Source organism: Ornithorhynchus anatinus, chromosome 13, assembly GCF_004115215.2.
Source record: "Ornithorhynchus anatinus isolate Pmale09 chromosome 13, mOrnAna1.pri.v4, whole genome shotgun sequence".
Classification (NCBI taxonomy): domain Eukaryota; kingdom Metazoa; phylum Chordata; class Mammalia; order Monotremata; family Ornithorhynchidae; genus Ornithorhynchus; species Ornithorhynchus anatinus.
The window spans coordinates 13582387-13605405 of NC_041740.1; the positions used below are offsets into that span (position 1 = coordinate 13582387).

The 23019-nt window shown below is 43.4% G+C and overlaps 1 protein-coding gene across 2 annotated transcripts in view; it reads left to right on the top strand.

The window, feature by feature from the left end:
• Positions 1 to 839: 839 nt before the first annotated feature.
• ITGB1 (integrin subunit beta 1) overlaps positions 840 to 23019 on the top strand; it is a 43725-nt gene continuing 21545 nt past the window's right edge. Inside the window, exons 1-3 of one of the 2 annotated variants that reach the window (XM_029077991.2) lie at positions 840 to 942; positions 22347 to 22413; positions 22594 to 22679. In XM_029077991.2, the coding sequence (XP_028933824.1) occupies positions 22347 to 22413; positions 22594 to 22679 (153 nt within the window). In that variant the 5' untranslated portion in view covers positions 840 to 942. Of the gene's footprint in view, positions 943 to 22346; positions 22414 to 22593; positions 22680 to 23019 lie in introns of those variants that run through there. The other variant, XM_029077990.1, reaches the window with a different exon arrangement.

Below are 23019 nucleotides of genomic sequence, written 5' to 3' on the forward strand. Positions count from 1 at the left end.
GCGTCGCTGCGACTTGCTCCCTTTATTCACCACCGCCCCCCCAGCCCCACCACACATGTCCGTATCAGTAATTTATTTTTTATTGTCTGCCTCCCCTCTAGACTGTAAGCTCGTTGTTTATTGTGATATCGTCGTCTCGGAGCGATTATATTCATGCCTGTCTCCCCTCTAGACCGTAAGCTCGTTGTTTATTGTCTGTTTATTGTGATATAGTCTTTTCGGAGCGAGTAGTAGAGCGTTGTGCACACAGTGAGCTCTCAATAAATATGACTGGAGGCCTGGCGGTGAGGACCGGCCCCCGCCACTAATGAAGGTCCTCAGGCGCCTCGGGGCGAGGGGGCGTCCGTCGCCTAGGGCCCGGAAAGGGTGTTGCATTCATCCAGCAGTATTTATTGAGCGCCTACTATGTGCAGAGCATTGTACCAGGCGCTTGGAATGTCCAGTTCGGCAACAGATAGAGACAATCCCTGCCCAGGGACCGGCTCACAGTCGAAAAGCCGCCCCGTCCCGGGTCCCAGCCGACCTTCTTCCTCCTCCGCTTCCCGACCTCGCCCGTCGCCGCTTCCAGGCCTCCTTTTGTCCCTCTCCTCGTCTCCTTCGCCCCCCTCCCCTCCCCTCCCTCCTCCTCCTCCTCCTCCTCCTCCTCCCTCCTTCTCCTCCTCGGTCTCGTCGTCGGCCGCCTCCTCCCGCCCCTTGGGCTTCGGCGGGTTTGCTGACGCGCCCGGGAATGCGTTTCCGGAGGGAGCAGGGCCAGGGGGCGGCGGCAGAGGGAGAGCGCCTTCCTCCATCTCCTCCTCCATCTCCTCCTCCGCCCCCCCCCGCCCCACAGGAGGAGCCACCGCCGCCCCGCAGCCCGCGGGAGAGCCACAGCCGCCCGGGGGGAGAGGACGATCAGGAAGCCCCGCGCAGCCCTGCCGGACCCCGGGCCGGACCCCCGCTAAGGTAAAGGCCGGGGGGAGAGGGGGTCCCGGGAAGCCCCGGCCCGGTGCAGCGAGGCCTCCCAGCCCGCCGGGCCCGGGGAGGGCAGCGGGCCCGGTCAGTCCTGGCCCGTCCCGGCCGGGGGTCTTTTGTGTCTTTAGAGCGCCGGGCGGGGAGGCAGGGCTGAGGAGGAAGGAGAGAGGGGCGGAGGCTGGGACAGCCCGAGCCCGTCCTCCCCATAAGGCAAGGAATTCGGTCAGGAATGAGAGGAAATGACTGGCTTTGCCTCCTCCCTTCCCGGCCTGTCCCTTCGCCCTTCCCTTCCTCCCCTTGCCCGCAGGCCCCTTCCCCGTTAGCCGTCCGGATGGCTCCGGGGGCAGCCTGGCCCACGGGCCCCCGTCGCTCGGTCGGTCGGTCGGTCGGGGGGATGGATGGAGCGGCCGCTGCGGGCCGGCGTCGGGCGCCACCCTACCAACCGCCCAGTACAGTGTCTGGCCCGCACCAAGCGATTAGTGGAGTAGACGAAGCCGGCCCCTGCGGCCCGCCCTCGTGCTGCCGAGCCGGCTCTCCCTCCGCCCCCGGGCATGGCAGGCCGCAGCCGCGGGCTCAGGCCCCATTGCCGCCCTCCAGCCTCCCTCCCTCCCTGCCATGTCGGCCAGCCTTTCTAAAGGAGGGGAGAAAACGGCCAATTCCTTTTTATCAACCCCGTGGCACCCCGCGACCTTTCCCCCACCTACAATGGTGGCACTCTCTGAAGCCTTCTCTCACTATTTCCATGACGGGCGGCTCCCTCCTCTACTCGCAGAACTGCCTTGAGGCCGGCGTCTGGCCAATAGTCACTTTTAAGGCAGATTTGGGAAAACGGTAGGAAATTTCAGCAGTTTCCATTATAATCCCCCAGTGTTCATGAGAGTGTCTGTGTAATAAAACGAGTCCCGAAGTTGGCCTAAGGCATTTAGAAGCTGGCCGGAGACAAAAAGTGGTCATTTCCTGTAATTTTCCCAAACAAATTAGCAATATGGTCAGAGCGTAGCACTTTAAAGAACAAAGTTTTACCCAGTTCAGCTGCAAGCCTCTCAGATCTTCTGACCTTCATGTCTCATCGACATTTAATATTGAGTTAAGGTGTACTGAAAATATGTTTTGGATTATGCCTGCCCAACACAGCTCATTAAAATTAAATAACGTTATGCCATATAACATCGTTCCATCATGGAAGGCATTTTAGGATAATGTCAGTCGGGCTCATTGTTACCAGTAGTAGTGGTTTTTTTTTCTCTGCGCATATTTACAGCACAAAATGCAAGATTTTTTTTTTTGACGTTACTCTTTAAAATGTATTTGTTAGTTGCCAGGACCACCCATTCAGTCATAGCAATTAATAGTCTTGATTGTATGACTCTTATTAGCGTTATAAATAGGATCTGGATTTTAAAGGATTTGAACCCAGTGTTCAGTCTCCCTCCAGTGGATTTCTGCTTCTAAATATCTAGTATTGCAGTGGGTGTTCTGGTATTCCTGGTGGTGGTGGTCAGGGAAACAAATGGACTTTCTGCTGCGTTTGTTATTTCACTTTGAAATATAAAAAGGCACTTAATTCTGAAAGATAATTTGGGGAAACTGCATAAAAACAGAATCAGGTAACAGAGTTGATAAAATAACTTCTTAAAAACAGAGCAAGAAAAGACAAGAATCTCTCCTAGTTACCATGCTCTTTATTCCAGGTCACTTACAAGAGTTCTACTTTCCCTTTTTTGGTTCCCCATTAATAGTATTTGAGCTTCCCCTTACCTTGTTATTCCCTTTTCTAAACATTTGGTTTGCACAAAATCAATCAGTCAGTGGTATTTATTGATCTTTTACTGTGTGCGGAGTGCTGTATTATGTGCCCGGGAGAGTTCAGTATAGTAGAGTTGGTAGACGGATCCCCTGCCTTCAAGGAGCTCGCAACCTAAAGGGGAAGACCAACATTAAAGGAAATAAAGAAATTATGGGTCTATGCATAAGTGCTGTGGGGCAGAGGGTCCAGTGAATTTCAAGTGCTTAAAGGGTACAGATCCAAGTGCATAAGCAATGCAGAGAAATCGGGGCTGAATTGGGAAGGGCTCTTTGGAAGAGATGTGATTTTCATCTAGCTCTGAAGATGGGGGGAGTAATGTTCTGTCATAAGTGAAGGGGGAGGGAGTGCCAAACCAGAGGGGATGATGTGGGTAAAGAGGTCGGCGCTGAGGCACATGTGTTTGAGGTAAAGTGAATAGTAACAACAGCTTTCCTACACCTTTTCAATATGCTTTATTCTGAGCAATAGGAATAAATAGTCAAGAAGTAGTTTGCATTTCAAGTCTGTTCAGATAGATTCTCTGGGTGCCAGCTTGAATTAGAGTATTTGCTACCTACTAACTGACCTGAGTTACCAACTCCACCTGAGGCCTGAAAAACCTTATTCTCATTGATCTGCATCACGTCTTAATAGTTGACCCTGAGGTTAAGCGTTCTAGACCTAAATCCATTAAGTCCTTGGTATAGGTTTACGTCCTTGCCTTTTTCAATTGTCCCAGTCTTCCAAGGAGCTTGCAGTCTTGCAATCTAAGAATGAGGTGGGGAGAAAGAATTGGTGACAGATGCATAAGGAAAGGTGAAAGCCATAAAAATACAAAAGGAACAGAAAAGATAAGAACAGTGATAAACATAAGATCAATATGGCACTGTGGCTAGAGCAGCAGTTTCAGGGTCCAAAGGGATTGGTATTTTCATGTAATGGATCAAGTCCTGTGGGTTGAGAGCACTGTAGGAATCAATCAGTGATATTTATTGAGCACTTTGTGCAGAGCACTGTACTGAGCATTTGGGAGAGAACAAAACAGAGTTGGTAGGCTTCCTGCCCAAGAGGAACTACAGTTTAGAGGGAGAGAGGGACATTAATATAAATATATCTTCATATGTGCTGTGGGGCTGAAATAAGGAAAACCAGGGCTTTTTTGGAGGGGGCGGGGGCTTTAGAGGGCCACAAAAATTAGCTGCTGATAGGTAAAAATGGAATTTGTCTCTTTTTTATATCTATATAAAATATTTGTGCTAGTTTGAGTTGAAAAATTGTTTATTTTCTGCATATCTAGGGTGAGTATATCTTCCTCATGGTTGTCTAGCTCTCTTCAGCTATAGTCATGTCTCTTTAACCCAGTAGTTCTGTTCTTAAAGCACCTCATGTTTTGGGGATGTCTTAAGAGTCACTATCAATTCAATGGGAACTAATAAATTTAGAGCAGAGATGGTTCTAAGAGAACACCAGATCCAGCACTTTTTGAACAAATCAATTCTATGAATGGCATTTATTGGGTGCTTACCATGTACAGAGCCCTGTTATGTAATCCTTTATTCTTGTTATTGATATGTATACCACTAAGCAAAATGCTTTACAACCTTGTCACTCATTCTTATTTTACTGTATTAAGTTCTGAAAAGTTCCACAATCACAAAGAAAGACAAAGTGCTGTCCAAAACATATCAGTGAGGCAAGGCAGAAACTGGAAAGTAGTAGTATTAAAGTACTTTGCACAGAGCACTTTACCAAGCCATGAGAAAGAATACACTGTCCCTTAGCTTAGAGTCTACAAGTTTAAGTGGGATGAAGGGACTGGAGACAGACATATCGAGTGATGAACCATCAAAACACATCAGTAGGGTTGGGTCTGAGAGGAGTGTGTGGGAGCCATTTTTATTCCCGGCCCGGCAAGCATGAACCTGCCGGGTGCAGGGAACTTCGGTGGCAGGAGGGAAGGTGGCAGTTACCGTGGGTGCTTTTCTTTGCTGAAATGTAAGGATCTGAGAGCGCTCTTATCCCCGTCCCGGCGATCACGGGACATAGGAGTGGAGAGCCTTGGTGGTGGAAGGGATGGCAGCAGCGGGTACCGTGGGTGCTTTTCTCGATGGCGATGGAGGGGTCGGAGAATATGCGGAGAGCAGCTCTACATACATGGAGTATGCCCAAGACCTGGGACCCTTGGTGGTGGGAGGGAATGTGTAATAGTATCAAGCCTTGGCAAATCAGTCATTAATATTTATTGACTGCATACTGTGTGAAGAGTGTTGTACTCAGCACCTGGGAGAGTACAGTACAACAGAATTGGTTGACTTCTTCCCTGCCCCCAAGGAGCTTATAGTCTAGAGGGTCAGACAGACATTAAAAATTACAAATATGTACACAAGTGCTGTGGGACCATGTCTCGGGGCACAGCTGTTTCTTCTGACACTGTTTCAGTATCAGCCAACTATAAATGAGTCGTGTAGTTACATTAATGTATTTATGTGAGTCAGATTTCACAATAGGATAGCTGACCTTTAATTTCACTCAAAATAAAGTGGGCTTGTCACCCTTCCATAGTGGCGGCCTGGCAATCAGGGAACCTCCCCTGGACTCTTTAAACTTTCTCTTCCCCAATCCAACCCCTCTTGTGGCTTTTTAGATTTTCTCAATTTCCCTGAAACTTCCAGTTGCCCTGAATTCCTCCCCCAACCCTATCCCCATGGTCTCAACATTCATCACTACCACTTGAATTTTTTACATCTTGCTTAATGCGTAGGCTAATCTCTTCTCCAGCTGCAAACTCCACTCTCCATCCCCTACCCGGGTCCAATATGGAAACAAGGACCAGGCTGGACTCATTTTGAGCATGGGTATGAACACGGGGTGGAACACTGAGGAAATTGAGCTTTAAGGAGATAGGTGGGTTAGAGTGAAAAGAGCAGGGAAGGGAAAACAAAACAAGAGGGAACAAGAGGAAGGTAACAGGACCCTTGGACTGTTGAATTATCAATTTCTTTGGGTTCTCTCTTGAAGTCTTCTATAAGACTGAGACTCTTCCACAATTTTCAGTGGGAGATTCAATCAGTAGCATTCTTCCAAGTGCTTAGCGTAGTGCTGTGCATAATAGGCATAGCAACCTATTGAAATTAATTTACCTTAACTGTAATCTCACTTTCTTCTTGTGCTGCCCCAGAGTAGTTCATCATTGCTGTGCCAGGAGCTGTTTTTGCCCTGGACCCTTCCTTCAAGCCACTAGCGGGGTGAGCTGTTTCCTAACTTGCCATTAGTATGGGTGACACCTGCACCAGGAGTGAGCCCCCAACCCTGGCACCAGTTGGGCTGAGCCTTTCCCTTCCCTACCCTATGCAACATCCACCCAGAGCAACTCTGGCCCAACTTCTTGGGTCTTGCTGCTTAGGAACGTTGAAAGTGGCCAGCCTGGATGCAGGTCATAGCAGACAGAAATGATGCTAGTTCATTCCCCCCCCCCCCCCCCCCCGAGAATTCCTGGATATGGCTTTTAAGCAGTCACTTCCCTTACAGGAGAAGCAGAAACTGCTTTCAGTGTCTAACCGCTCACTTTAGAAAGTGGAGGCTAAGTGATTGATGAATGACTAAACTCACTAGTAGGTAGGTTTTACATGTTTTCTAATGCAAGCCTGGTTCTATGACACTGAAGAATTAAAATAAACTGATTTTCTCTGTGCCAGTGGAGTTGTGCATTACCTAATAGAAGGTCTTGTGTTCCTTATCCAGAGGTTCTTTGACTCATCAGGCAGAAATAATTTAAATCAATTTTCTAAACTGCATGTTTTCATGTGATAAAGGAAGTCTGGAATAATGAAGAAAATGTTTTTGATGGTTTTGCCTTTGAAATAATAGGTCTTTACCTAAATTACATTATTTCACTCAATCTTTCAGTTAAGACCATAGTTGGAAAATGTTGTTCTAATTTCCCAGCTGGAGAAAGGAAAATTTCTCTGAATTTTCATCAGGGATCAGTAGCTAAAAAGAGAATGTAGTTCTTCTGACTTCAAGTTCTGTGTTCACTCCTTGGTGTCTCCCAAAAGAATAGTGGAGCTGAACGATTCCGAACCAAAGCCTTCCTTGGGGACTTAGAGAATTTTTCTCTTGCAACCAGAGTAAAAGTTCTTTTAATTTAATATAGACAAGAATCAATTTGACCATTGTTTCGCTTGAGTTTAATAAAATTAAGTTCTCATTCTATAGTAGAGCCATCCTTCAGTTTGAGGATGGTGTTGCTAATGTTGAAATTGTATCCATTAGTGTGAGTGTGTTGAGAGAACATCTTTTGCACATTATGCCCATGAAAACATAGTACAGAACCTTTTCTGGCTTCTTGCTCAGCCCAACGGTCCTGCAGATCTCAAAATAACACTACACAGTTTTTTGCTTAAAATGTTAAGCATTGTATCATTCGAGGAGCAGCATGGCCTAGTGGATAGATCACAGGCCTGGGAATCAGAAGGACCTGAGCTCTAATCCCAGCTTGACCACTTACCCGCTGCGTGATTTGGAGGTGTGGAAGAAACTGCCCTTTTTGACTCCTGTCAAGCATATCCAGGGCTACCCTTGACATGGTGTCTCCCTGGGCAAAAAAAAGGAATGCACTGGTCACTTTATTTGTAAAAATATGTTTGTCTTCCTCAATAGACGGAGAAGAAGCATGAGCCTGGGAGTTAGAGGACATGGGTTGTAATTCCAGCTCTGCCACTTCCTGTGTCCGTGTCCTCATCTGTAAAATGGGGATTAAATAACTGTTCCCCCTTCTTTTGAAGCTGTAACTCAAATGTGGGATAAGGACTGTGTCTGATTATCTTGTTCCCGACCCTAGCCCTTAGTACAGTACTTGGCACTTAGCACATAACTATTATTGTTATTCTAAACTCCTTGAGGGTGAGGACCATGTCTCATGCTTCTTTTGTACCCAAGTAGGTATTCAATAAATACCATAATGACTATGGAACCAGGAGGCAAGGAGTGGAATTTGGCAGGATAAAATGAATAGCGCCCTGGGTAATTACCTAGTTTGTCTATATGATGAGTCAGCCCTGGGGAGGTTGCATGTAGTAGCCTTCAATTTTCCTTCTATGTCGGTAAGTTTCCCTTTTAGTCCACATCTTAAAACCCTTGGACATGAATTGATCTAAAGCCTTCTTGAACTTAGTGATATTTTCATCTGGCATAACTTTTTGTGGTAATGGTTCTATACATTGGGAAGAAGTGGTTCTCTGGGAAGAAGTGGTTCCTTTGAATCTACTACCTTCAGGCGTCAGTAGGTATCCACTGTTCATCTTGTAATCAGTCAGTAGTACTGAACGCTCAATCTAGAACACTGTATTTAAATGCTGGGAAGATTATTAGTGGATACGACCTCTGCCGACAAGAAGCTTATAGTCTAGCAGGGGAGATAGATACTAAAATTTCAGGTAAGGAGTAGCATAATCAGTCATTTTTATTGAGTCCTTAACTGTATGCGGAGTTGGTAGACACATTCCAGTACAGTAGCACATCAGTGCTGTGTGGAGGGTGCAGGAATGGGGGATGAGTAACCAAATAACCAGTCCTGTAGATTGTGAGCTCCTTGTGGGCAGGGAATGTCACTGTTTATTGTGGTGGTGTATTTTCCCAAGCGCTTAGTACAGTGCTCTGCGCTTAATAAATATGATTGAATGAATGAAGTGCATAGGTGAAGTGCTGTAAGTGGCAGTAGGACAGTGGGGATATGAGGTTAATCAGGGAAGACTTTTTGGAGGAGGTGTGGATTTGCTGCTGTATGTTCTTGTGCTTTATGCGTGCTTTTGTATACTTCATTCTTATCCTCTTTCTTCATCATTCCAAATTTTAAATGTTTATGTATCTGTATCTGTATCATTTTAAAATGTTTCCCCGTCTCATCGATCATTTTAATTCCCTTCTCCATATTAATCTTAAGCAGCAGGATGGATAAGTAAGGATATGGGGGAGCAGAGAGCAGAAGGAGGTGCAAGGAGATGGTGGAGTAATATGAAGACTCCCTGAGCAGAGATGAAAGGAGAGAATTTGGGGTAGTGGAGAACATCATCCACTCCTTTTCTCACCTCACCTCCCGAGTTGAGAATATCCAAAAGCAATTAGGGTGGGTGGTTTTCCCGGTCCTGCTGAAACAGACTAACCCAAGTTTTGAACTAAATCAAGCAATGGTATTTATTGAGTGCTTATTGTGCAGAACACTGTATTAAGCACTTGGAAGAGTATAACAGTATCTGTTGAGCCTGAAGCTGAGCTTTTTTAGGGCTTCATGTTCTCCCCCTGTGGAGAAAGCTAGTAAAATTGCATTTAGGCTGATGACACCTCTTTTAGAACACAATCAATCCCTCCTTTCTCTTGTGCTCTTCATATTGCTCTCCCTGAATTTATTCACCTCCTCTGTTCATCTGCTCCCTTCCTCCACCACCCCATCTTGTTTAATCTACCAATGGTATTTATCAAGCACTTACTATGTGCCAGCCACTGTACTAAGCAGTGGAGTAGATACAAGGTTGGCACAGTCCATGTCCCACATGGGGCTCACATTCTTAATCCCCATTTTAAAACTAAGATTACTGAGGCACAGAGAAAAAAGTGACTTGCCCAAGGTCACAGAGCAGACAAGTGGCGGAGGCTGGATTAGAACCCAGGTCCTTCTGACTCCCAGACCCATGTTCTTTCCACCAGACCATGCTGCCTTATCCATTCCCACTAGTTCTTATTCTCATCCTGGAGAGGAAGGGAAGACTCTCTTTCCAGTTTCTTCCACATATACGTATGCCACTTTTAGAGTCGGAGTGTCACCCAAATACCCAGGAAAGAGGCTGAGATCTGAGGAGGGAGGGAGGAGGTCATCACCTACCTTTTTCCCCTCCCCATTGCAAAATTGACCTTCCGGAAAGGGAGCAATCCAAAGGATACTGTGTGCCAAATGAAGTTAGGCTAGTTTTTACAGCCTACTAATCCCGGGAAATGTAGGGAGGATTTCATGGGTGATTAGCATAACTCAACCCTCAGACCCACAGCATTTATGTACATATCCTTAAACACTCTGCCTTTTCCCCTTTTTGCAACTTATTGTAATGTCTCTCTCGCCCTGCAGACTGAAAGCTCCTTGTGGGCGGTAAATGGTATTGTACTTTCCCAAGCACTTATAACAGTGCTTATTAAGCACTCGATAAATTCCACTGATTGATTGGTATTCATGTGTTTTCTTAGCTCTGCCCTTTTGGTATGGCCATTTTAGCAAGATGTGTTAGCCATCCTCAGTCACAGCCCACCACCCAACCAGTCACCGCCACACACTCCAGATGGCTGCCCCACCTTATATCTTTATGCAAAATCATTCATTTATTAATTATCACATATATTGAGCGCTTACTGTGTGCATAGCACTGTACTAACCGCTGCGGAGAGTACAATATTACAATAAACAGACACAGTCCCTGCCGACAACATGCTCACAGAATAGAAGGGGAGACAGGCACCAATATAAATACATAAATAAATTACAGATATGTACATAAGTGCTTTGTGGTTGGGAGGGGGATGAGTAACGGAAGCAAGTCAGGGCGACACAGAAAGGAGTGGGAGAAGAGGAAGGGGGGGCTTAATCAGGATAGGCTTCTTGGAGGAGTTGTCTTCAATAAGGCTTTGAAGGTGGGGAGAGTAACTGTCTGTTGGATTTGAGGAGGGAGGGCATTCCAGGCTAGAGGGAGGGCAAGGGTGAAATAGTTGAGATCGAAGTACAGTGAGAAGGTTAATATTAGAGGAGTGAAGTGGTGGGGCTGGGTTGTAGGAGAGTAGTAAAGTGAGGTAGGAGGGGCAAGGTGATTGAGTGCTATAAAGCCAATGGTGAGGAGTTTTTGCTAGATGCGGAGGTAGATGGGCAACCGCGGGAGTTTCTTGAGGCATGGAGAAACATATCCTGAACCTATCTGTAGAAAAATGATCCGGGCAGCAGAGTGAAGTATGGCCTAGATTGGGGAGGTAGGTCAGCAAGGAGGCTGATAGAGTATTCAAGGTGGGAGAGGATAAATGATTGTATTGACATGGTAGCCATTTGGATGGTAAGGAAAGGGTGCATTTTAGCAATTTTGTGAAGGTGGGACCAACGGGATTTTAGTGGTCCCACCTTCACCACTAAAGGTGAAGTGGGTGATTGAAATCCACTTCAAGTCTTGGCTTCTCTGAGTCAGTCAGCAACCTGAACTTCCAGGGCATCCTTGCTTTTTTTTCAGTTATTTTGTTTCAGATTTGGCCTCGGCAAAGTCCTCATCTAGACTAATGGCCCGGAGCAAGGCCAGAGACACAGTCGTACTTCCTGAGCCAAAATGCAAGCCCTGGAGAAATAAGCAATCTCAAATGTTGCTGGCATTAGAGAAGAGTTGGAAGGTGTGGCTGGCGGATAGAGGCGGCACTCCCCTTAGGCTCTGTAATACGGAAGATTCTGCAAGAGTTGCACAATTACTGAAATGACTGGTAGCTACCAACCAGAGCAGTTGCCTACCCGGGAGCAGGTCACTCAGTCAAGCAGCAGCATTTTTTGAGCACCTACTGTGTTGCAGAGCACTGTGCTGAGTGCTTGGGAGAAGGCAGTAGTCAACCAAAACTTTCTATGCCTTATTTGAAATACTGTGCCTCCCGGCAGGGGAATAACTCTACTGGCAGAACCAGTTGACACACCCTTCTGAACTGAAGGTGTTTTTAGGATACTTACGATTAACAGGCTAAAAATAGAGCTGGTGAAGCACTCCCTTGGAGTCAGGGGATACCTTGAAAGGACAGGGAGATGTATGTAACTAAATGTCACATCAGCATCCCCTGCTGCTCAGAATGACAAAAAACAGTTATGCCCGTTTTCCTTTTTAATAAATGAATTCAGCACATTCGCAATTACCCATGGGCATGTGTGCTGTTTATAGAGTTCCCCGACGTTTCCAAGCCACCTTTCCTCTTCACTTCACTTCAGTGTTAGCCAGCCAAGTCTGGACTGTTTATCATTTACTCTCTATCCCATCCACTCTCTTCCCAGGTAAATCAGTCCATCATATTTTTTGAGGTTTTGCTCTGTACAGAGCACTGTTGATTAACCTAACCTCAGCCCCACTGGAAGAAACTCCATGTTCACCACAGTGTCTGCCCTAAGCTGCCCTAGGCAGCTGCCTTAGCTGCCCTAAGCTAGAAAAAATTCCTGATTGCTAATTTCATTTCCGTTCTGATTCACTCTGAAAGCTTGCTTTGGAAGAGAAGCAGCTTGGCCTGAAGGATAGAGCACGGGCTTGGGAGTCAGAAGGAGCTGGGTTCTAATCTCGGCTCTGCTAATTGCCTGCTGTGTGACCTTGGGCAAGTCACTTCACTTCTTTGTGCCTCAGTACCCTCATCTGTAAAATGGGAATTAAGACACTGAGCCCTATTTGAGACATGGGACTATATCCAACCTGATTAACTTGTATCTACCCCAGTGCTTGGTATAGCTTCTGGCACATAGCACTGAACAAATACCATAAACCAATCGAACAAATAATACCTACCTTTTCATTGTCATAAGAGAGAAATTACCAAACTAGGAGCTCTCTGCTCTCAGAACTTTACAAATCACTCTTTTTAAAAGGAAATAAAAATGTAAATATCACAGTAAGTGAAAGGCCGAGCTATCTCTTTTGTCCCCCTCCCACTTTATCCCTCACCTAGTCTTCAGAAAGAGGGGGTTTCTGCTTGAGGAGTAGAAAAATAAGGCAGGACTTGCCCCAACTCCCTTTCCTCTTTCTCATAATGCCCATTAAGCCAATATCACATATGGAGGAACCCCATGAGGAAAATGCAACAGCTGAAATAGGGGAGATAGCAGAAGAAAAAAAATAGCCCAAGGGAAAAGCTAAGATAGTGGGGAACCAGCATCATCTGAGTCAGAAGGTCTTGGGTTCTAATTCTGGATCTGCCACTTGTCTGCTGTGTGACCTTGGGCAAGTCACTTCACTTCTCTGGGCCTCAATTACCTCATCTGTAAAATGGGAATCAAAACTATGAGCCCCATATGGGATGGGGATGGTGTCCACCCCAATTTGCTTGTACCTATCCCAGGGCTTAGTACAGTGCCTGGAATGTAGTAAGCGCTAAACAAATACCACAATTATTATTATTATCTGACAAATGTATATCTTCCCTTGGGTACCAGAGCAGCCTGATGAAAGGGTGACCACCAGCAGGAAGATATGTCCCCAGACAGGCCCTGTTCTGTACTCCATTTGCAAATACCCACCTGTTCTTGAAGTCAGAGTGAAGGACACCCTGTTCTCCGTCCCCCCAGTGGTCAAGACAACCCATGAAACTTTGTGGGAGACACAACTGGAAGAGTGTGATTTAAGACACTGATCAAATTAAATTTTAGTTGAAAGTAATGGTCCTAAAGGGGAAAATGGTTACTGGCCTTCCACCTCCCTGCACCATCCACCCTCACCCAGCCACTCAGGTTAAGCATTTTCTGTCCTTTGCTGTTCCGTTGCATTTGGATCTGTGAAATCAGACATTTTATATTTGCCCCACCCTTAATCCTCCAGCACTTATGTATATATCTTAAATTATATATTATAAATTACTGATTCAAATTAATGTCTTTCTCCCCCTCTAGACTTTAAGTTCATTCTGGGCAGGAACATGTCTGTGAATTCTGTTGTATTGTACTCTCCCAAGCGCTTAGAGCGCTCAACAAATAGTGATTGATTCAGTGATGTGTCTCTGGGTGAACATGCATGTGTCTTTGTGTGCCTCATGTCCATATATGTGTCTCTCCAGTCTTTTTTCTTTCCTGATGGATAAAAGTTACAGACCATATAAATCCACCACTTACCTCAGTAACTCTATCTGTTTATACCTTCCCCTCATCCCTGTGCCCCACACATACACATGTAGACTCCATCCCCAACATGCTCACCTTAGTTTCATGTGCCCACACACACAAAATCATCCTTTACCTAGAAATGGAAACTTCAGGTTGGTATGAATTCAGGGGGAGCCGTGTAAATAGGGATATAACACAGGCAAGTTACAGACACAAGTGTACACACACAAAACATACAGGGACAAGAGACAGGCAGAGAAAGCAACACACAGATGCAGACCAGATGTTAGAGATGGAAAAGAACACTAGGAGAAAAATGGTTAAAGGGAAAAAAGAAAGTGAGCAGAGCAAAAAATATGTTGCCTAGCTCAACTGAGTAAAGACTGGATATTTCTACTAGGAAAACATGAATTGTTTTGGGTTTCCATGACATTACTTCCAGCTGGGAACCAGAAAAATTATCAGATAAAAGTTCACTAACACTACTCCCAAGAGCCTAATCAAAATGTTCTATTCAGAACAAAAGTCCTCTTCCTTGAGATCTGGAATTCTGTTACCAGCCTCTTAATTTTGGGCCACCTGAGTAGTGGTCTTAATCACTGAAACTTAGAGGAAACATCTTGCTTGGGTATGGTTCTGCAGCTTTTCTCTTATTCCCTTTAGCTGTGGAAAGGAGAGCTTGTGTCACACTTTCCTTAGAAGGAGCTTTCAGTGACATCATGAAAGTTTTGATACAAGGTATACAGTAAGAACCATACTTTTTTTGAATGATAGTCAAAGTTTACATCAGGTAACCCTGGGTAATTAGTAAACAGCAGCAGTAACAGAGGCTTAGAACGTCTGAGGAATGTTTTGTTTTTTTTGTGCAGCTGGTGAACTAAGCTGATTTTTATTGAATTCTGTTGACTTATTAAAATATTTTTCTTATCTCCCATATAGCATCTGTTTTTAACCCACAATCTTCTTTATTCCCATCATCAGGAGTAAACACTCATCAGATGCCCTCTATAAGTGTTCTTATTTTAGTTTAGTGTTCTGGGGTTTGAACATTTAAAATGCATTCAGGATGATTTAAGTTGGGTTCTTGAAATCGTAGGGAAAGGACCTCAAGAAATTACCTTGTCCATTCACCTACTTTCAGGCCCAACTGCATCTAAAGCATTGCAATGTAGTGGTCAACTATTCTATTTTAAAGATCTCTAGGAGTTTCATAAGTTTTCTCTGGGTGTTCTTTCTTATATCTAGCCCACACCTAAATCCTTTTTTTGGCAAGTTATGTTCCCTTAGTGGGAACATGTATTTACTTGAAAGTTATTTTCTACAGTATGTCATGTCTTGTGGGTTTCCTTTTTCTTTTCTTTTTTTTTTAAATTTTTCCAATAAGCAGTTCTCTAAATCAAAATGTGGGAGATACTGTAATTCCTCAAAGACAGGGACTGCGTCTACTTAACACTATTGTACTTTACCAAACCCTTAGTAGAGTGATCTGTACATAGTGCTTAATAAATGCCATTGATTGATAAAAAGCATAACTAATATTGAAGGTGAATATTACCTGCTGAAATTTACAGGCTACAATCATATACATGTGTATATACGTACACAAATATATATGTGTATATAGAGAGAAAGAGGGGGAGAAAGGTATAAATAGATGTAGCCAGTTCTTCTGTAACATGGGGGCTGTGTTCTTGCAGAACCTCATATTAAGAAATCTCCTATCATAATACCCTGTGGCCAGAGCTGATCACACATGCCCAACTGTTTTTTCCTCAAACTATAGCATTCTGTATTCCTACAGACCTGCGTGACCAGAAGAGTGTCCCCTAATTCTGCTATTGTGTTCTATTCTAAACCTCTATTGAGAATATACCTTGTGGCAGAAATGACCATACCCATGTAATTTTCCTTTTGTAATACTTGACTCCTTTGTATCTGTGGACTGGTAGGGGGAACAAATATACCAAAATGTGTTATGTTGAACTCTCCCACACAAGTAGGATAGTGCTCTGCATATAGTAAAGTGCTCAATAAACGACTGATTGATTAAAAAGAAGACCTTGGGCAAATGCTCTGAAATACGTCAAATTTTCATTTTCTGATGCATTGTCAGTTGTGGAATCAGCATAAGGAAACACTGTACTAGAAGGGAAATCCAGAAGGATTTGCAGATTGAGAAGTGAAAAAAAAGGTAATTAAAATCAAGGAAGTGGTGATTAATAATGATATATGGTGTATTTCATACCCTGAGTGTATTTTCCATCTGTGCCAAAGAAGATCATTTTAGGGTAATTTAGCCAAAAAAAATGAATAAAATTGACTCACAATTTGGTAACACTTCGTTCTGCCCCAGCTCTACTGTAGTTGTGCAGGTTAATGAAAAATCAGCCGTTCATCACAAGGAGGAAGCTTGTGTACATAAATTGTTTAAATTTCATGCTAAATCAGATACCCCTGTCTGGGTGAGCATATGTTCCTTCAGAGCTATGTGTACATTAACTAGGGGTGATAGCCTGTGACTGGTTGTGAGTCATATCCTTGAAGAGAGGAATTTTCATCATTTTGGATCTCTCAGAGGCATACTAAATTCTAGCTCAGCCTTGAATAAATAGAATAAGGAAATGGTGGTGAAATCCCAGTGTTAAATGCAAAGTTCTGACTAATAGAGTAATCAACCAGATATCAGACTATAAATTCTGTGGGCCAGGAAAGTGCCTACTATACTGTTTTATTGTAGTCTCCAACAAGGCCTTCCCAGACTAAGCCCCACTTTTCCTCATCTCCTAATCGTTTCTTCGTCGCCGTGACTTTCTCCCTTTGCTCTTCCCCCCTCCCAGCCCAAACCACTTATGTACAGATCTTTTATTTATCCCTTTGCTCTTCCCCCTTCCCAGCCCCAAAGCACTTGCATATAGATCTGCAATTTTATTTATTTGTGTCAATAATAATGTATTTGTTAAGCACTTACTACGTGTAGAGCACTGTTCTAAGCGCTGGGGTAGATACAGGGTAATCAGGTTGTCCCACGTGAGGCTCACAGACCTCATCCCCATTTTACAGATCAATGTCTGCCTCCCCCACTCTAAACTGTGAGCTCATTGTGGGCAGGGAATGTCACTGTCTACTGTTGTAGTGTACTTTCCCAAGTACTTAGTACAGTGCTCTGCACATGGTAAGTGTTTAATAAATATGATTAATTGATATCTCTCCTGACCTTGCCACCAATTCATTTGGTGATGTGGGGAAAATCACTTAACATATAGCCTCAGCTCACTTTCCTGTATAGAAGAGTAAATAACTGTCCATGTTTCTCTCCTTCAACGTAAGAATGCTGAAAGCTAAATAAGATAATAAATATGAAAACATCTGGTCGGATTCGTCAGAGTTCTAAATTTAGGGAAGTTATTGAGATCATCTGTGTGTCAAATGTTGCATAAACTATTTTTAGTGACATATAGTGATTATTAGAGGGAGAAGTTAGGTGTGTTAAAAGGAACCTGATAACTACTTCAGCAAATGAAGAGTCTGAATTCCTGATCCTATTATTATTCTTATTATTACCACTATTCATTGGGTATGTGTTAACTGCTAACTCTGTGCAGTGCACTGGACTAAGCGCTAGGTTAGGTGCAAAGTTATCAGATTGGCTATAGTTGCAGCTCCAGCCCTTAATACTCTGTATTACATACATTAGTATATGTTGTCTTACATGTCTTCCTATTTGATTGTCCTCTCTTTACTAATGTAGCTTTGGACAATCATAAATCCTCATATTAAAGAACAGTCAGTTCTGTAATTTGGAGGGGCGTTATTGATGTAGAAGAAAATATAATCATTTACTCTGGAATTTGGAGTCTTCTTTCCTATCGCTAATAAAAAATAAACATTTACATTTCACAACAGGTTTAAATAAGTGGGCACTGACATTTTTATAGACGAGTATGGGGCACCAACTTTTGCTTGTATTTATAGTCCATACTTTACTCTGTTATCCAGTTCATATATCTAAAAAAGTTTCAGTCCTCAAGAACCTCAAGTGTTTGCCCATCCACCTCCACGTCAAACACAGGAACTTCTCACCCTCGCATTTAAGGCTCTTGATCCGCTCTTATGCTCCTGCCTTTTCTTGCTGATCTCCTACCGCAATCCAGCCTACACCCTCCGTTTCTCTTTCACCAGCTTGCCTTACCTCGATAGTAATAGTAATTATTAAGTCCTTACTGTGTGCAGAGCACTGTACTAAGTTCTGGGAGAGAATACACAGGTGGGAATTAGACATGGTCCCTGGCTCTCGAGGGCCTCACAGTCTAAGGAGAGCTCATCTGTCTCGCCGCTGATCCCTTGCCAAGTCCTTCCTCTGTCCTGGAACTTCCTACTCCTTGTCCATTCTTCCCACCTGCAAAGCCAACCTAAAATCACACACCTTCCAGGAGGCCTTCCCTGACTAGGCCTTCATTTCTCCTATTTGCCCTCCCTTCTTAGTTGCCTGTGCACTTGGATCCGATACCCCTTAAGCACCTGATATTCACTCCTCAGCCCTACAGCACTTATATACGTATCCTTACAACTCTGTAATTTATTTTAGTGCCTCTCTCCCCTTCTGGACTGTAAGCTTTTTTTATGGTATTAAGCGCTTACTATCAATCAATCAGTGGTATTTCTTGAGCGCTTACTGTGTGCAGAGTGCTGTACTAAGTGCTTGGGAAAGTGCACTGTAACAATGAACAGACACATTCCCTGCCCACAACGAATTTATAGCCTACAGGTAAACAGTCTACAGTGTATAATCTAGGGTAAACAAAGGGCAGCTGTGTGGCTGGTCCTGTAGGTCGGAGGTTTTCACCTACACTTCCCTGGTAGCGCTAGAGTGGGTATACACCATTAGGGCAGTCCACGTGGCAGTTCCCACTCCTAAGATACTCCTTGACAAATCAATACTCCAGGGCAAAAAAGCAAAGCAGCAGAGAGGAAACGGTTTCCGACCTCACCGACTCCCACATTTATGATAAAATGATTCTTGTATGACCTGGCCATACTGTAACTCATCAACTGTGAATCATCCCCCCCCCACCTCACCTTGATATTACTATTGGCCAGTAAATCGGAGAGTGGGGTGAGAGCGAGGAATTGTGCCTTCTTCTTGGGCTCTTCTCTGTGTATTCCCCCTTGCTTCCCACTAGGTCATCACTAAAGGGGTTGGGATGACATCTGTACCACATCTCCATCCTGGATTCGCTCACTAAATCAATAATGATTGGGACGATTGGATCAGCAAATATGATCATTCTTTGGGTCTTTCTCCTGCTAGGCAGTAGTATCTGAATTTGGTAACTCTTAGCCCCTGGTAATTATATCCTAATATTCATTACCTCAGAATTGGTTTTAGGGCTGCTGCCCCTTAGGCCACCTTGTTCCTAAAATTTAGCAGAGTGAGTTTTAATGTTAGCCCAAATTGATGATTGCTCCTGTCACCATCCCTAAAACCAGTTCTGGGATTGTTCCAAACAATTGCGCTATAAGATTTAGGTATGTGGGTTAGGAAATCTCTAGATAAGATTCCTTACTTTATTTTTTACATTCAGTTCAGTGTCAGGGCTACTCATTAACAAAAATGGCTTAGCTAACTAATGGAAAAATATGGCAGGGAGACTCAAGCTAGGTTTGAATTAACTTCTCAGACTGTAAAAGTCTTGAAGCCAGAGCTTGTGTCTTTTGCGTCTATTATAGCCTCCCACAGTAGGAACTCAAATACTTGTTATATATTGATTTTTCTTCCGAACACTAAGCAAAAAGCCAGTGTATGTGTATTTCAGTTCTGTAAATGGAGGTGTCAGAAAAGGATTTTTGCAGTGTCTAAATGTTATAGGCAATCTGGGTTGGCTCAGCCATCAAAATTACCCTGAGATAAATAGAAATTGTTTTGGCAGTAGGAAGCCAACTATGTTATTTTCATTTAAAAAGTATAATTGTGAGAACAGTGCTTCAGTGGCTTGCTAAAGACTAGGCAGTCTGTAGAAAGTCTCTGATATTAGGTAAATTTGAATTGAACAGCATTGGAGAATGGCTATGTTTATGGAATTCAGGAACTGACTAGTGAAAAGGAGGCTATACTGCAGCTGCCCAGGCCTGTCCATATATGGAACAAACATTTAGTTCTGTTCCCTTTGTGTGGTGACTGCCCAGAACTGCATTCACTTGGGTGATGTGTTTCCTCAGAAGCACTTCTGTTCCCGGCCATTTCAGTCATAGCTAACAGCACTGATGTCTCATCTTTGTTGGATTATTATGTAGTCTGTGTGGATTTATTATTCAGCCAATACTAGGAAGTCCTTAAAAGGTGATCGGTTGTTAATTTCTTAGTACTGCAACCTTACCTTGCCCAACTCTTTGAATGTAGCCGAATGAATAGTATAAATGGAAAACCAAAGCTCTTCCATGTTCCGCAACTGGGTGTAGCGTAAAATGGCACAGAGTGAGGCACAAAATGGCACCAGTGTGAGTTCCCTAGTTTGGAGTGTCCGTCAACTGGCAGATACAGCAGCCATGGCACTACTGTGCTGGACATTCAGAGAAGATTTCAAGGTTTGACTAGCAATTACAGGTGCCCGATGTCTGTGCACCACATTGCACATTCAGATATGAGGGCGGGCTCCCATGAAGCTACTGGGACATTGGGACTTTGGGTTGCGTTCAGATCAGGCTGGGCGCCAGGAATTTTGGGGCCTCGGCTTGCTTCTTCCAAGGGCATACATGTCCCTGGTCAGCCTTTGGGGGACTGTTTTGCTCCGATAACCACATGGTGTCGTGAGTGTATTTTTTGAAGATTTATCTTCAAACTGTTTCCAAGTTTCTAAGTGTATATAAGTATTTTGAAAAATCTGAAGTCATTTTTTTCTTGTGAAAAGCCTATGAATAGATCAAGATAAATATGATGGATTTGATTATTTCACTAACTCCAAATCTTATCATTTTACCAGTTTATCGAAAGGAAAAATGGGGTAAACACACATTTTATGAAAAGGAAGCTATCTTGAGAGAGCGAAATAAGTAGGCTTTCCTGAAGTATTACTTTTAATGCCATTTGTTACTGTTTTATGTGGAACAAGTTAATTAGTAATGTGATAAGTTTTTGTTATTTCTCTGAGGTTAAATTATAAATGTATAATTAGAAGGGAGCCAATAGATGTTATTGTTAAGGTATAACCCTTTCTTTAGAAGCAGCGTGGCTCAATGGAAAGAGCACGGGCTTGGGGGTCAGAGGTGGTGGGTTCTGATCCCTGCTCAGTCACTTGTCTGCTGTGTGACCTTGGGAAAGTCACTTAACTTCTCTGTGCCTCAGTTACCTCATCTGGAAAGTGGGGATTAAGACTGTGAGCCCCACCAGGGACAACCTTATTACCTTGTATCTACCCCAGTGCTTAGAACAGTGCTTGGCACATAGTAAGCGCTTAACAAATGCCATCATTATTATTATTTACCCACATTTGAGTGTTTATTAATATTAAATGAATAAGGAAGATTTATTAGCTTAATTGTCAGTTTCTTGTTGTGATGATTCTCCTATACATTCATTCCCTTTTTTATCTACTCCTTCTCTCTGTTCTAATTCGCCTGGAAAAGACGTAAGGAATTCTTCAAATCACCTATTTTAGTAAACATCTCAAGATGTCATTGACCAGCATTACTCTACTGATTTGCGTGTCATTTATTTCTCAGTTTTGTCTGCCTAAGTTTTCTTGATAAATCAGGTATTTCTTCCCATCTCTTTTGTTTCTTGCCATGAGAGTGATATTAATAGTGTTTTTTAAGTTTTTATTATGTACAGGGCAGAATATTATTAGATGTTTAGAAAAGGCTACACTGGTAGGAATTAGACACAATCCCTGGTCCTCAAGGGGATCACAATCTTAAGAGAATAAAAATGGGGCAAGAAAACTGGCAACAGAATTCATGAAACAAAAGACACAGAAAGATTGCAGACGCTAAGAAAAGATGGCAACTTGAGTTTTTTTCATTTTTGTTTTTTGAAAACCTGCATGCTGATCTGGTGATTAGGGATTCAGCCCTGTACCTACACCAGAATTGTATCTTCAGCCTCAAGTTTGAATTCTGTAGTTAGGGGAAGTAGGGCCCTCAGTTGTCAAAATGCAGTCCCTGGGGCTCTGCCTTGTAGTGGGAGGGATGGGGAACATAGGAGAAGGGGAACTGCCTTTGCCTTACCCTTTTTTCCAAGCCTCCAACTCCCACCCACTCTTCAACTTCCAGTCTCTGCTCTGGCATGTGAGTGATAAACAGCAGCGAACTGCTTACCCTAATGCCCAGCTGTTGTTTATTTTTCATTTAAAAACACTTAAGTGGCAAACATTTTTAGAATAGCTGGATCTTTTCAGTGTTTGTGTTTCTACAGGGTAGGTTTTCTTGATTAGAAATTGAGAATCCAATTAACTCTTCATCTCAACCTCTGATTTCTCCCGGGCTCTTGAAGGGCTCCATTTTGCCAAGTCTGAAGAATTCCAGTTCCAGATTTTCTTCCAAGTCACTTCTGTTCTTAAAGCATTGAAATATTCATTTGTGGTTTTTTTCCTAGTAGAGTTATGAGAGCCAACCATCCTTTCTCCTCTTATTCTGATCTGACTAGGAAAGACAGACTGTTTAAAGGACACACAACTATTACTTGTGGAGGATGGTGGGGCTAAATTTTTGCTTTGGGTTTAGTTTTGTAATTTAGCTAAATATGTCAAATTTTCTTTTCAGATGAATTTACAGCATATTTTCTTTGTGTTGGCCAGCTGCTCCATCTGCAAAGTATTTGGCCAAACAGGTAAAAAGGCTTTTAAATTCTTTACTTGACCAAAGTGATTTATTTTGCATTTAATGAACTTCCATGCACCTAGTTTCGAGCCAGTCATTTAATGTGTTCATTATAATTGCTTTTACTTGGATCTGCCTTTTATTGCTTATGGCATAATCCTGCATTAAAATGATCTTTTGTCTCTGATAGGTGGAAATGAGTGTCTAAAAGCAAATGCAAAATCATGTGGGGAATGCATACAGGCAGGGCCAAATTGTGGATGGTGCACCAACTCAGTAAGTGTTTCTGTTATGTTTTTCTGTCTTGGAGATTTTCAGAGACCCTAAACACAGTGCCCTTTCGCTCTGTTCTAAACAGCATGGTCTAGTGGAAAGAGCAAGGGCCTGGGAGCCAGAGGACCTGGGTTCTAATCTTGGCTCTACAGTTTGTCTGCTTTTTTTGACCTTGGGGTAGTCACTTAACTTCTCTGTACCTCAGTTACCACATCTGTATAATGGGGATTAAGACTGTGAGCCCTGTGTGTCAGACAAGGACCGTGTCCAACCTGATTATTGTGTATCTACCTCAGCGCTTGCTAGAGTTCCTGGCACTTAAACACCATTTTTAAAAAATCCC